This window comes from Melozone crissalis, unplaced genomic scaffold, assembly GCF_028551555.1.
Source record: "Melozone crissalis strain CALT ecotype California unplaced genomic scaffold, PUWL_Pcris_2 ptg000004l_1, whole genome shotgun sequence".
Classification (NCBI taxonomy): Eukaryota; Metazoa; Chordata; class Aves; order Passeriformes; family Passerellidae; genus Melozone; species Melozone crissalis.
Window position 1 is genome coordinate 18,637,409 of NW_026535782.1, and position 15,265 is coordinate 18,652,673.

General features: G+C 41.2%; 1 protein-coding gene across 1 annotated transcript; it reads right to left on the bottom strand.

Annotated features, from left to right (window-relative positions):
* Nucleotides 1–3,562: 3,562 nt before the first annotated feature.
* IFRD1 (interferon related developmental regulator 1) lies at nucleotides 3,563–14,962 on the bottom strand. The gene is made up of 12 exons (XM_054277292.1): nucleotides 14,655–14,962; nucleotides 12,906–13,010; nucleotides 11,852–11,933; nucleotides 11,311–11,435; nucleotides 10,854–11,011; nucleotides 9,501–9,551; nucleotides 9,228–9,406; nucleotides 9,018–9,126; nucleotides 6,899–7,033; nucleotides 6,076–6,204; nucleotides 5,000–5,095; nucleotides 3,563–4,244 (listed from the first exon to the last, which is right to left on the bottom strand). Exons 1-12 carry the CDS (start codon nucleotides 14,698–14,700, stop codon nucleotides 4,155–4,157), a joined length of 1,305 nt encoding a protein of 434 aa, XP_054133267.1. The 5' UTR covers nucleotides 14,701–14,962; the 3' UTR covers nucleotides 3,563–4,154.
* Between the last annotated feature and the right edge of the window lie 303 nt (nucleotides 14,963–15,265).

Below are 15,265 nucleotides of genomic sequence, written 5' to 3' on the forward strand. Positions count from 1 at the left end.
GGTAATATCCCTCTTATTCTAAGATATTCCTTTCTCACCTTAGAATCACAGCCTAAATGTACATTTTTCTTGCTAGTGAATGTAAGCAGGGTGCCCCCACAGATTAGTTTAAATTTGGATTAGAATGCATCTTACCCATTTAGTATTTTATAAAGCTTCCAAGTTCAATTTCATCTGCCAACATAAATCAGCACTTTGTGGGATGCAAACCTCCCTTGATGACATGTGTTAAGCACCTAAGGGTGATTTCTGAATCCTAGATGGGTTAACTGTCCTCTTAACATGCTTCTGAGCCTTTTCTTCCTCTCCAAGGAACACAGAACACAGATTCATAATAAAACGCTTAAATTAAAAACCTAACATTTGAACCCTAATTGTTTGCAGAAAATCCTCACTCCTTCCCTCATCAAACCAAAGGCAGAAGATGGCTATAATTCCCCCAAATCTGAGCACACTGCAAAGTAGACACTCAATGAGCCTCAGTAAGTCTGCAGACTAAGCACTGAAAGCAATCCTGACAACAGGGCTTGTTCTCCTGCTAGTAGAGGCTGACAGGACTAGAAGGATACTTTCATATTTCTCTTTAACAGCCCATAAGAAAAGATTACAACTCACTTCTTTCTCTGTTCAGAAGTGTTGCTTCAAAGTGAAAAGAAAATGTAGAAAAGCTGGCATGAGAGGGGTTAACCTTACCTAGTATATGATCTTTGGGTGTGCAGCAGTAACTTCAGGACAGATGGCTGTGCCCACTGTCCTTCCTCTAGAGATGGCATGGCACCGGGCAGCAGAGTCTGAGCCACGTCCCCACCAGAGCTGGCTCTGCCCTGCTGTGTCCCCACAGGCACATCCTCAGCCAACACTGTCATTATGGAGCCCTGTGTTTGAGCAGTGTGCCAAAAGTCACCACTGCATGTACAAAGGCTGCTGGTTATTTTTAGATTCTGAAGAGCAGTTGTTTCTCTCTTTTGATTAATACCTCCCTGCAGCTTTAGGGAAAACTCTTCTTAACAGCTTGAGGTGTAATAAATGTGACTACCTTTGATTCATTGGTATTATAAATTCTGTTTTTCTGCACTTATTATTTAAGTATTTGCACGTGTAGACACAGTGAAGATTGCTATTATTAATTAAAGAAAGTTTATATTACATTTGTTTGATTCCATTGACGTGCCAAAGGAGAAAGGATACAAATATTAGCGCCACTGGACAAAAGTGTTGATTATATTCCCAACAAATCAATCTAAACATTGGGACCTTTGAATTCATTGTATCTTGTACCTTGACCTTGCCTGAAGACTTTTTTCCCCAATACAACTTTTAAATTTCTTCCTAAGTTGTTGTGGTAAAAAAAAAACTTGGAACGAAAACACACTGAGAATTCTTCACAGAAAAAAAAAGGAAATAAAATCTAAAAGGTTAAAAAATATGAGAATGAAACATTACTTACAACATAATTACATTCAGGTAATGTGCCAGAATGGAAGAAATCAGCCAGTGAAAATCATGTGAAGAAAACTTGTTCTGCAGTTCCTCTCTCTACTTTTAGTCCCATAGGAACCTTTCAAGTCCTGCAGTACCCATAAAGATAGCTGTGAAACAGACTGCCCCTCTCAGTCTATATTTAGAGTTCAGCTTGGCCAAGTATACTCACTTCTCAATATTGATCTGCTAAACAGAAAACAGCACATACACAGCTCATTTTTATTATATTGGAATTGATAATATCCCACCATGGAGAATGAAGGTTGTTACTGATGATCAGTATTTCACTAATCTTTTGGTTAGTGCCAAACCTCTTGGCTTTAGTGCTTGTCTAAACTGCATTTGCTGTGCACAAGAGTCATATCTACAACACTGTAGCTGTGAGTAACCAGTTTGCTATGCAGTAGAGTCCTATCTACAGTATTGCAGCTATGAGTATTTTAAAGTCATAGACCAGAAAAACCAGGGTCTTTCCCCCTTCTCCCATACACTTTATGAATTCAAGTGGGACAGTATTATGTGGTAGACTAATTTGTCTGGCATCCTTGGCTGTTCAAAGATTAAATGCTGATGAACTGGTGGTGAGTAGTGCTCCTTTGCTGACAGTTCTTATGATCACTTTTTTCTTGCTGACATTGCAGAAGGCGGTGTTACAGCACATCATACTGACAGGCAGCTAACAGGCAGAGGGACTGCAGCTCAACACCACAAATCCTTTCTGAAGCTGTCCCCATGTCTAAAATTTTGGATCCCTTTAAACTGCCCATAAACATATTTCTCTCTCAGGAAACAGAAGATTAAATCACCTGACTCGTATTTCCCACCCTAAGCTGACATGTTCTACTGCTCAGAATTGCTCTCTTTCTGCAGGAATCCCCTGAAGTCCTCCCTCCAAATAAGGATGTGCAAGCCAGGAGAAAAACAAAAAAATCTGTGTGGCATCCGTGCCCAAAAACTCCTGACACCAAAATACTTGTAAGACAAGGACCCAGACCTCTCCAGCTGAAAAGGTCTGCAAACCCAAGGGATGTCTGCAGGGCTGCAGAAGAGCCATGTGGGTCAATGTGGGTGGCAGCTGCAGAGTACCAGGGAAAAGGGCAACCTCCTGCTTGGCCCCTGCAAAGGACACCAAATGCAACTGTGCAGCAGCTGCAGGAGACACCAACAGGCTCAAGGGAACGGTTTTGCTCAAAAGGAAGTTCTTTGGCCAGGCAAGTACAGGCACACAGCTTCACCTCATTCAAGAATCAGTTTTTGCTGTACTTGAATGACACATGTTCCATCATCAGTTTTCAGTTCAAGGTTTTGTGTAGTCCAAGTGATCAGTTTTGCAAGCCAAACAAGTTCTTATACAGTGGATTTTTGGGGAAAAAGACCAGGTTCAAGTAGAAGGTATAGTATTCATTGACCTTCTTGATTAGGTTCAGCAGTAATCAGAAACTGCGAGGGTAAAAAAAAAAAAAAACCACAACCACTCCACCCCAAACTCAACTTTCCCTTATCAGAGCAGGCCACAGTTTCCAGAGGGCAGTGTTGTTTTCAATGCAATGTTTACTTGATCTGGTGACAAACATTTTCAGAATGTTTATTTTAACAAGCACTTTTACAGATCGTCAGGTTCAGAAGCTCCAGCTAGCCAGGTTTCAGTGCCTTTATTACATAACACCCCCCACACCCTGCCCCCACTATTCCTAAGTCAGTTCTCAGCTACTGGCAAATTTCAGTCCTATAGAACCAGAAATTTAGGTTAGAAAAGTAGTTTTCAACATGATAAACACAGGGAAGCTGGAATGGTTCCTCTAAAATAAAGGACAACATGTTTTGCAGCACCAAAACTAGAAAACGTTTGACCATTAGAGAAGCAATGGCAAATCAAGATTAGGTGGTTGTGCAGAGCACATGCAAGTATAAGACCCCTTTGAAACACAGCAAAGGTGACTTGCATGGAGCATCTACTAACACTGAAAATACCCAAGCACATGTTTGAACCAGCAAATAAACAAACCCATCCCCTTTCAACCTTTAGTTTTACCAATGTTACAGTGTTTCATTAATGGAGTAATTGCTTTTACACAGAGAGCAGGCAGTGAAAAACATTTTTATTCCAAAAATTAAATATTCAATTTCAGAACACAAGAATCTTACTTTTATTTTACATGGAAGCAAGTATTTGTCATTCACTACTTGACAGTCAGTGGAAGTTCCTGAACTTCATAGTCCCTGTCAGGATAAAGTTATACTTACATAGGGATTTCTTGCCTGTCTACCACTAGAGAGTTTTAAAAAGTTACTAAAATAATTTCACACAAACATGGTCATCTTCTCATATTCTTACCAGAGCACTTAGTCAATGACTTTACCTTTATATAAAGAATCCAATCTGACACAAAGCATTTGACTAGTTATCCACCCCATTTAATGTATCAGTTACCACATAATTGACTTTGGAGCTAGTGGGGGGCTAATGCAGAGCATTACAATATATCCCTGCACCAAATGTTACACCAATCTATATACAATGTATATGAAACTAAGCAACAACGTGCATTATATTTACAGACTATGGAACAAACCCATGCACAACGGCAAACTGACTACAGAAGTTAAAAAATTCATTTAAAGGTTACAAATTTATTTGAATTATGAAAATTGAATCCCATTGAACAGGGAATCTAAAAAAATTCCCCCACATCTGCTCTTTTATCACGACATTTACTTCTAGCCTTCGTCCGAGCCTTGAATGCTGCAGAGTTGTACAAGTGCTATAAAACAAAAAAAGAAAAAATTACATACTGTCATAAGGTTTATGCCTTTCAGAGACTTTTCATGTTACAAAACAAATGAAAATATCCTTTTATTAATCTTTGAAGTTAACTGGTAGGCCTTCTGAAATTTACAATGTGTTATCTTTGCACCAAAGGCTCATCTGTGCGTGTGTATACATATATATACAGACAGATATATTTAAAAGAAACTTGGTCTGTGTAAGAAGGCTGAACTAGGAGTAGTTCTGGAAGCCAGTCAGTCTTGACCATCAAGCAGGTATCATGTAGGTTACATTTACCCTCAGATTAAAGTTGACTGAACCACTCCCCAGACTATATACAGGTTTAATGCATTCACTATCAACAAAACAAGGGCAACCTCCTAGTGCCCATATCACATTGCTGAGTTTGGGACACTGTCTTTATAAAAACTCAAGTTTCCACAGTTTTCTGTAGGTCCCTCCCCAAAAAATATGCATCTCTCAGAAGAGACCAAGTTGCACATGTGTGGAGCATGAATCTAGTATCCATCAGCAACCACATCAACCTTGAGACCCCCTGGAGAAAACACAGAAGCAGACACATACCCAGTAGAAAATTTAAGAGTCCATAGATGCATAGAAGTAAGGCTGGGTTTCATTCAGGACTATATGAGGCACTCTTAGCACTACAGTGTAACAATGACAGCTTCTGAAGTGCAGGAGTAATTAGAGTAGGAAGTAAAGAAAATTCATTTCCGTGCAATAACCTACCCTTTCAAAACGGGATATCTTCATTGTTTTAAGAGTTGCAGCATCCAGCATTACTGGTGGACCGAGCTCAAACACATTCCGAAGAAAGTCATTTGACTAAACAAGAAACACACCAAATGATTAGCTTCCCTTCTAATTATCAAGTCTCTAAAGTTGACTACTGTAAAATATTAAGTATTCCAGTAAGAAATACTAAGATTTGTGTCAAATTGCTGCTATCTTTTGCAATTAAGTCAAGACACTTCCTCCTTCAACCAGAGAAAAGCTAAAACAGCCACCTTGAAAAGACAGACAGCTCCTCCTGCCTCCTTTGATATTTTTGTCCTAGAAAATGAGACACTCTTCTGTTCTACACAAAACCAGGCAGCTGAACAGACCTGTATGGTTTCACAACACACAAGTTTTAAAGTATCTGTCTGTGAAAGTAGTACTTGAAAAAACTGAAAAACCTGCTACATGTCTGAGCTGCCTCGGTCACACAGAAAGTCATTAACACAGGACTGAAGATTTTAACCCCATGATTATCACAGCAATTTGGGAGCATATATTCCTAAACTACAGCTCCTGCTTCTGTTACATATGTAAACAGATGACTAGTAAACAAGCAGTTCCCAGAACAGAGATAAAGATTTATGCCTTCTCTTCTGGAATGCTGTCACCACTGGGCTGCAAGCTGTGTTCATTATTTTTGACTAAAACTTTGCCTTTCTTTTATAGGTTTGAACAGGAAGGGTGGAGGCATGCAGTTTTACAGCAGCCAGACAACTATACCACTCTGCTGAAAGAAAGCATAAGGATTCAGAAAAAACCCTGAAGCAAAAAACATATTCAGCCTAAATCTCTTACTTCTTGGAGAATTCGATTACTATGTTAGCACACCCAAGCTACAACTCAGAAGCAGCTTATCCAGACAGCTGTAGCTCACTGTAATTAATTTTTTAAGTGCTGTCTTTAACACCTCAAATACAAGGCTCATCACTAAGTTCTACTCAGGATTTCATAATTCAGGCTGAATTCCATCAAAGAAGCCAGGCACAGAGGAACACAGTCTGAGCAAGTGTCAGAGAGCAGCTCACCTGCAAATGGTATTGCATCCCCGAGCCCAGGACCTCCTTGAAGGTCTCGTAAGTTTGTTTTTTAACCCAGCAGTCAATGTACATGCGCTCAGGCCCAAACTTCACCATCTCTGTAGGGAAGTCACGCTCCTATGCAAAAGTCAAAGGAAACAACATGTATGATTTTAAATTAAACAGTCTTTTGTACTAGGAATTTTATACATCTTGGTGAACTTTATTCTGACTGATAAATTTGGCACATCAAAACCTTCCAAGTAACACAGTGTACGTATGCTAAAGATTGTATTTGTTCATAAAGCAGATGCACACCTACAGTCAAATCTCATGTAGAACTTGGAAGCTAATATTCTTCATGATTATCAAGCTTTTTAAAAAACAAATGCTCAACTTTCATCTCTAAAATTACTATAAGAATTGGACTTCTCACCAGGAAAACCAGTTCCAAGTACAGAAGTCACCTTTACGTCAGAATATAAGCCACATTTAGTCTCTACCTTACAGGTATTTGGGACAATGGAATGTAACAAGTGCTAATAGGTGACTCAGATCCTTCTACAGGCAGAATCCCAGAGGTGACTTCAAATTATGCCAATCCTTCTCCTTAGCTTCCACAATATTTAACTATTCCCAGTCTTTTATCAACATTCCTAAGAAAAGAAGTTCTAGTCCACATACGTGATCTGACTACCAATTCTCACTTAAAATAGCTTTTTCCTGTTTCTTTCACTGAAACAGTAATTCTGTTCAATAATAAAATTGTTTTCACTGATTTGCACACTATATATTTTGAAGGTCTAGATTGAAACGAAGACAAAAGAATCACCTCAACAGCCCGCAGAACGTCTCTGAAGACAGATCTCTGCTTTCTTTTATCCACTTTGGCCCGGTGCTTGTTTCCATCAGTAGCCAGAGCTCTTAGCTTCTCTGTTAGAAGGTCCATATCTTCATAAAAGAAATCCTAGGTTACCAGAAAAAAAAAGGTTTTTAGATTTTAGTTTATTTTATGGCCTTTTTCCCCACAGCTAAGAAAATGGATCTCTTTAAATTTTGGGCGTGTAGATCTCTACAACCTCTTACTTTATTTAAAAAGACAGAGCGCTTCTGCAGTTCCATTTGCAGCATTGAAACCAGCAAGAACAAAGTGACAGCACCCAGTTTATCAGGAAGGGCACTAAAAAAGTCTGTTTGGTCAGCCATGTGACCCACACAGCTCCATCAATGTGTATATACACCTGCCAATCTGTTCTACTCTAACTCCAGCAATTCCAAGGGACTCAAACTGCTAAACAGATCTGCTGAACCACTCCTGCCAACAAGCTCAGGGCACTTTCATGTTGTTATCACAAAATTCCTGCTGCTGGAGGCAAACTTTGAGACACCACTGGACTGAGAGTATGGAATATTTAGCTGTAAGTCTTGTATGAAATGGGAAATTAGGAAGCTTTTTTTTAATGCTTAACAAAACACTTGAAGTAAACTCCAATAAACAGCTTTGAGTTATTCACGTTAATTAATTAATATGTGCTTCACATATATAGAAATATTTTCTCCACTGCACTTAATTCAGCAGTAGTTCACCTGGACTAGTAAGAATGCATGCAAACTTACGTAAAAACAAGTTTTTGTGGCTTCTAGGTTTTTTTATCTGAATGTTTTGTCATATCAAGTGACTAGAGTGAGCTTACTGCAAGCTTTCTGAAAGGAACTGGTCAAAGGCAAATACATCAAGTATTTTTAATCTGCACTGATTGTTAAGGATTCAATGAGAATAATCTGTAATGATTAAAGGGGCATTTCCTCAATGCAACAGCAGATGTTGTAGTGAAGTCTCATTTGTCAACATATTTTAAGATTTTAATTACTTGCAGTCAGCTTGACCAAATAAAGGATCAAGTTTTGGTTTCCATCTACTTTTTTTCCTTTCAAAGTTGACTTCCATAGCCAAGAGACTCAAATCCACACTGCTTGCATTTATACAGAAGCCTTAACATTGTTTCATATTATGCTGTGCTAGTGTGTCATGATTCCTGACTTAAGTGGAGTTATCCTTTCACTTTAGGCAGCATTCTGGCAAAGCGCAGCAGCCTTGATTGAGTTGGGAGCCCTTCAGGCAACTCTCCCAAACTGTGCCATGCGTAAGCAGAGGGAGGCTGTTTCCTTCAGTGCTGTCAAGAAAAAAGTCTGACAATTAATAAGGCATATTGAAGAACGTAAATGCAACTTTAGCTGTGGAAAGCTAATATTGAGCAGTTTGCACCTAACCAAAGTCAAAAGCAAACTCCAAGAAATTTCACCAAATGAAGTATTACTGATATCTGTGTGAAATTTGTGCCAATTCTTTAAAAACCTCCCCCTTAAAATGACTGCCTAGTTCTTAACTCACTAAAATAGTCATGCTGCGAAACCATCATGCAGTACCAGTTATTCTTCACAAGTTACCTAGGTAAAAATACTGAAAAAACAATACTTAAAGTCAACTTGTTTTCTATCTGATGATAGATTTTGGCTGAGAGCAGAATTGTGCAGGCTGTGAATTACTCAAACTTGTCTGCATAAGCATCTGATGAGTGATCCCACTACACTAAACAATACTGTTTCATTCTGGAATCTCTCTAGAGGTGTCTTTTGAAAATTTTATTTTAAAAGCGAGTGTTTGATTTAGATTTAAATCTTGCATTCCATATTTCTAGTTGCTATTAAGTAGCATTTGATGCATTTTGTTATATTGGCCCTGTTTTGCAATATAGAAATGAAGAGTAAAAAATGACAGCTATGAATTATTGCTGTACCCACTTAGACTGGGGCAGACTCACTAGAAGGAACATAAACCATGGAATTATTTGCTACTTGTTGAGATCCAGGGTGGAGTGCAACACAGGTTTAAGTAATTTGGCTCATCATTATCCCAATGAAAGAAGGTTTAGCTGCAGACATCTACTTACAGCATCTGTTTCACGTGCCAGTTCAAACAGAAGTGCTAGTGTTTCTCCAGCAGCTATTCTCATGTTGAGATCATCACAAGACAGCAGGCTTGGAAGTTTATGCAAGTGCCTAAGGAGTAAATCATAGTCCATTAAGACCTAAATTTTACTGACACTGTTTCATTGCATATGGAGTCATTACAAATTCTGCTTTCCAAGAAAGATACTCACATTTCAATTTTCTTCTTCACTTCATTCATTGGACAAATGGTCAACAACAATGTCCATGCCAAAAGAGCACTGACGTGAAGCACAGTATTATGGGTACTTGACACACCATTAGTGTCTCTATCCCGCTGATAGGCCTTCATGAAGATGTTTTCCAGGCATTCCATAGTAGAGTACAACTCCTGTACAAGCGAAAAACACAATGGAAGTGGTTTAGGAGTCACACATTTTCATCCTGTCAGTTTATTGCATTTGAAAGGTATCAATCATCCTCACCGTAATGTCATCGGTCACGATGAAACAGCAAATCCCTAAGCAGGTTGCACACTGGACACAAAAGAAAAAAAAGTGTCAGTATTTGACAATAATGTTACAGTTTCAAAGTTGGGACCTTTGAAATTTAACATCTGGAGCAACAGAAACTTGAGATAAAAACCTGAACAGTCCACAAGTCCCCAGTCCTTAATTCATCTTCTTTGTAATACTTAGCTCCCAATTCTCATCTACTCTCAGGATGATTTTACAGCATTTGCTACTCACAAACCTTCACTTTCCATGTATTATTATTTTTAAATAGCTTAGAAAGCCCTTGAAAAAGCTCCATGTGGCATTGTTTTCACCCAATGATTTTAAATCTCCCTAGGATTTACAAACAGAAACTATGCTGATAATTATATGATATTTATTAACAGCTGTGGGAAATAGTTTCTCCTTCTGACCTCTATTTCAATTAAATAGCATGGAAACTCTGCCCTTGAAAAGCCTTTCCTGGAACTTCTCCTGCAGATCTGTTTCCTATGCCCCATATTCTAGTGCAGTTTCTCTTACAAAGAATAAAGAGGAAACCATTTGAAAGTGAAGTTTGCACCAACCACACAGGACTCAAAACTACATTTGAACAGGACAAACTTTAGTAGCTTTTGTTTGTAGAAATAACTATTGTGAACTAATACTACCTCCTTTTTGCAGCTGACAGTATTTGTTGTGCCATAGCTTGACTAGGAGTAGCCAGCCACATAATGATGAAGGAAAGTTGGAAAATATTAGCTGAATATCTGAAGTTTAAGCAAAAGTAAAACTTCTGGCAAGTGCTTTGGACAATCTTTCCTCACTATTTCATGCATACTGCTGATGTATAGATGAGATGACCAGGCAAAAGTAACTTAAACATACATTTGGTAGAATGGCTGTATTGTTTATGTAGTTTCCAGATGTGCTATATGTGATTTTACCAAAAATAAATGTAAATGCTTAAGTAACATTCCTGTGCTGTTTAAGAATAAAATTAAATTTCAAGAATAAAATAAAATCAATACAGGAAGGACATATCACTCAGTAGGAAAATGTTTTCTAGGACCCCAACATCAGTCCCCAGAAGTAAGGAAGCTGCAATACAGTGAGTTCAGACACTTGACAAAGCAGTAGATGTAACAGCTGAAGAAGAGAATCATGTTCAGCTTTCAGGTGGAACTTTTTAAGCCAGTGAAAACTGCTATGCATCACTGAGGGTGTATGCCAATATTATGAGTACACACTAGTGTGGTAACCTTTTGTCCTGGATTACACAACAGTGAGCTGGCCAGAAGCAGCCCTCTGTCCCTGGCTGGCAAATAAACATGTCATACTTACAGCCTGTCTGGCCTGGATACTGGCTGTTCCATCACAGACAATCTTCTTCAGAACTGGACCAAGGGTCTTAAAAATCTCCTCGCTTTCAATTCCTGACCCCATCTGCACACACAGCAGACAAGCCAGCCCAGCAGCTGCACACTGTTCATCGCTCTTACCTAGGGATTAATTAACACAGTGATGAGCAACCACCTTTTGCCCTGCCTGCCTCCTTTAATCTTTTAAAGATAATAGTCTGAAAGCATGTAAGTGGAAATTCAGAAACCAAGAGATAGAAGATAATTTCAGTTAATTTTCTAGGACAGTTAAAGTGTGACACCTGCATTTACAAAGTAATGTTACCTAAATTATTAAGCACTCTGTAAAGTACTAGAGAACATTCACAATCTCAATTTCTTTTAAACAATGTGCTATTTCATAGGGATTATTGCTTTCTAATAGCTTACATGTTAATTACCTTTCTTTATGCAGCGCTCAATGCTATCAGTTAGGGTCATTCTCCTCTCCATGATAAATTCATATAGTATTTTAGAAGAAAATGCACTTTTCAGACTTTCAAGGGCTGCTTGTCTTGTCTTTGCACTGTCAGAAGAGAAAAGGAAGACCTGAAATCAGCACATATCAGCTAAACCTCAGCCTAGCTTTATGGTGATTTATATTTGCCTACACCCAGTAGTAAGAGTAATCCACAGAAGTACTATGAAGAAATGAAATGCTCTGAATTGCCTTCTTACTCATGGACAGCAAAATTTTGTTTGGAGACAGAGTTCACAGCAGTATTGCTGGCCAGAAAGAAAGTCACTCTACTTCAATATATTAGGAAAGGAAAGTCTAACTCATCCTAAAAAATCAGTATAACAAAAAAGGTTTTTTTTAGATCCAGAAGTCCTCCCCAGAATAAAAATCTCAGTAATTTATAGAAGATTTGATGTGTATTTTCCTTATTAAATCAAGCAAGAAAACAATGTATGAATGTGTTTCTTCAAAGCAGACTATACCTCTTGTCCAATGTAAGATCAATAAATCCCTTCAACTTGTATTCTAAGTCTTCTTGAGTAGCTTCTTCATCAACTTCGGGCCCTAATCCAGAAGAAATAATTTAGTCCCACTGATACACATTTCATCAGCAGACACAGTAGTTCCAACACAATGATTTTAACATTAATAAGGAAGCAGTCTAATATAGACAACACCTTCAGAATTGTTCAGTATCACAGCAGCATAATGGTGTTAAACCTACTACATCAGACTGTGCCCTAAAATATTACAATAAAAACTGGCCTATTGATACATTTGTGCTGCTCCTAGATCTGCTGCTTACACATGCCAGGAATGAATGAGGGAGCGAATCAAGTATTACATAAATCTTGCCCATCTGATGGCCATCAGCCAATCCTATCAACACATTGCTATCCAGTCCACTACATCTAGCCCTGGAGTACTGTCAGGTGCTCACAGCTGATGCAGGGAGTCCAAGCAGCCTGGCCCACACAGCATCAACTCAGACACCTCTGCAACAGGAGCTCAGTTAAGAGCGGCAGGTACCCAAAGATGGCTCCCTGCTTATCCCCCTGCTTCAGGCTTCCAGGTCCCCTCCTCTCAACAAATGACATTACAGTAGTCCAGGCTGCAAAGATGATAAAGGAGACAAAGCTCAAATCTATTTCAAAACAGGCAAATGTGACTCTTCCCATCTTAAACTCTTCTGCAGTTCTTACTGCTTCAACTACCTCTTACGAAAATCCATGTCATACAACTCATCTTAAAATTTTTATTGACTCTATAGCAGTACTCTACATCTTATTGTCTCTATATCTATATTCTATACTGGTAGAATAGAGCCTGATAGTTTCACAAGGCTCATGAAACCTGGAGTGTATATTTATATATACATAAACCAAACAAACAAAATGGCCACTGGATTAGCCATCACAGTGTTAATATAATGTCATTATTTCATTATTGCTACTTACAGTCTTCTACTTAAAACTACTAAATCAGCTCCGGTTTTAGGTTTTTAAAAGATGAACAGATATAAATAAAAGAATTTACCATCCTCAGTGAAGCTAGCAGGATCACTGAAGCCACTGCAGTGGCTCATGGTTTCAATTGAAGCATCTTCATCACTAAAAGGCTGCACGTTTCTGGGCTGACCACCTTAAGCAAAGATGAATACAACAGTTTGGTCAGTTCTCTCATACAGAAAAGGAAGATCTGAGCACCAAAAGTAGAACTGATCCCTCTCAGAGCAGATTTGTTTTCCCTGACCCAACCACAGAAAGAACATTTCCATCTGCTGGTTCCTTTACTCCACCTACTCTGAAGACTGTCAGTTCTGTTCTGGAAGATCATTTGTGAGCAGTGAGGAAGGGCTCACCTTGTACTGGTCCAATTCCTACCCTAGAAATTGGATGTATTCCTACTGGAAATTTAGGATCTTTCTACAACTTCATGTTAATACAGTTTTGTGTGACTATGCTTTAAAAATATGTTAATTTAACTGTTAGAATGAGTTCTCTAAAAAAACTGCCATGCAGTCTTTATTTCTTAATTTTGAGGAACTTCAAGACAGTGTGAGTCAAACCTTTGGGCAAACATACATTACCCAGTTCAATGCAGGATATATGGGATTAGGTGGAGTATGTGCAGGATCAGGTGTGTCTAACCCTTTTACTACTGAACTACAAGTACATCAAATGCTTCAAAGGGGGATAGAAGTTTTTCCGTCTCAGGGCGAAGAAGGCCTTGCTGCAGCAGCTTTCAGACTTTTTGATGAAAGTAGTCTTTTTCCAGTGCTCACCTCCCTTTTCATATCTGTTACTTCTCCAGCAGTTCCCAAAGCATCATTTGCACAACTCTGAATTCTGTTCTTTCAGCTATTTTTTTTCCTAAATTATTTAGAAGGTTGCACACGGGGCTTACCAGCTTCAAGCAGGCTCCCTGACTACCAAGACCCCAAAAAACTATTTTTATCTAGGCAGAATCACCTTTCAGTTGGATCAGCGCCCAAATGCTTTCCAATTAAATTAGTCACACTCCGGAAGTTTTGCTACTTTTAGCTGTATCCACTTGTATCATTAAGCACAACCCAAAAAAACCCCACCAGACAATGCACGAGCGAACAAACTTGGAGGCTCAATAGCTCTCACATGGCCACCCACCTTCGTGCTGCTATCAAACAGGGATTCAACAGAAGTGGCAAGAACAAGCCCTCACAAACTAAAATAAGAGCAGTTGTAGAAACACCCTATAAATTGCTCACCTCCTGAAAATTGGTATTAGAAACAAACGCTGCACACAGCTATGCTAGCTTGAAGGGCAATTTCTCACCAACCCACAAAATCTCCGTTCTGCCCCAAGCATGAACACCTCAGACACACACATTCTGCATTTGTTTATTTTATAATATCCTAGTTTAAGCTAGAAAAAGGATTTTTTTCTATAAAGACACAGCAGCCTTTCGGGCACGACACGGCGGCACCCAGCGGGCGGACCCGCGGCCGAGCCGCCGCTGCCCCGGGCCGCTCCCGCCGCCGCCAGCGCGGCCGCGCCCGCCGGCCCCGGCTCCCCAGCGCATGCGCGCAGCGGCGTGAGGTGGCGGTTTCAGGGACGGCTCCTGTCACCCGCCCGGCCCCGGCCCGGCCAGCGAGAGCCCCGCGGCCGCGCCCGCCCGCCCGTCCTGCTGCCCACCCACCGCGGCGGGGAGGCGGGGCACCGCCGGACAGCGCGGCCCTGTTCCCGCGGCCACGGGAAACGCCGTCCGCACCGCGCGCCCCTTCCCGCCGGCCCGGCCGCACTCACCGGCTCCGCGCTGGTGGTTGCTCCCCCGCTTCTTAGGCTTGGGCATGGTCGCAGCGGCGCTCGGCTCGGCTCCCGCGGCCCCTCTCCGGGTCTCGGTCTCCCTGCTCCCCCCCGCCCGGGAATCAGCGACAATCAGCCGATAGAAGAGCAGGAGCGCTTTTTACTCCAACGCCTCTGCGAGGCTGACTTCTCGGGCCGGGGCAGCGGGGGTGATTGGCGAGAGCAGGCGGAGGGCGAACCGGCGGCAAAGGCAGAAATCCCCGTGGAGGCCCGTGAGCGGAGTCGATGCATCTTTCTCCTCTCAGACACCCGGGGCTAAAGGCGCAGAGGGGGCGCCGGAGCCGCTTTTATAGTCCCACCGTGCTGCGAAGGCGGAGCACCGCGCCGCTGCAGCCAATGGCCGGGCGTTGCGACGGTGGGCCGCTGACTCAGCGGCGCGAGCTCGTGACGCGCGAGCGCCGCTGCCCAGTGGCGGGGCTGGACGTCAGCGGCGTCTCGCGCGTCGCGCCGCGGTGCACGCCGGGAGCGGCGGCCCCGGCGCCAGCCCAGGGGCGGTGCTGGGGGCGCGTGAGGCCGCGCGGGGCGGGGGACAAAGCGCGCCCGCCGTGGCC

Bases quoted from the DNA above. Each gene is read 5' to 3' on its own strand.
- IFRD1 (XM_054277292.1), bottom strand. From the start codon at position 14,700: ATGCCCAAGCCTAAGAAGCGGGGGAGCAACCACCAGCGCGGAGCCG. The intron at 11,436-11,851 runs GTATAGTCTGCT...CTCTTCTGACAG, and splicing joins GATCTTACATTGGACAAGAG to TGCAAAGACAAGACAAGCAG. The intron at 7,034-9,017 runs GTAAGTAGATGT...CTGGTAACCTAG, and splicing joins TGGCACGTGAAACAGATGCT to GATTTCTTTTATGAAGATAT.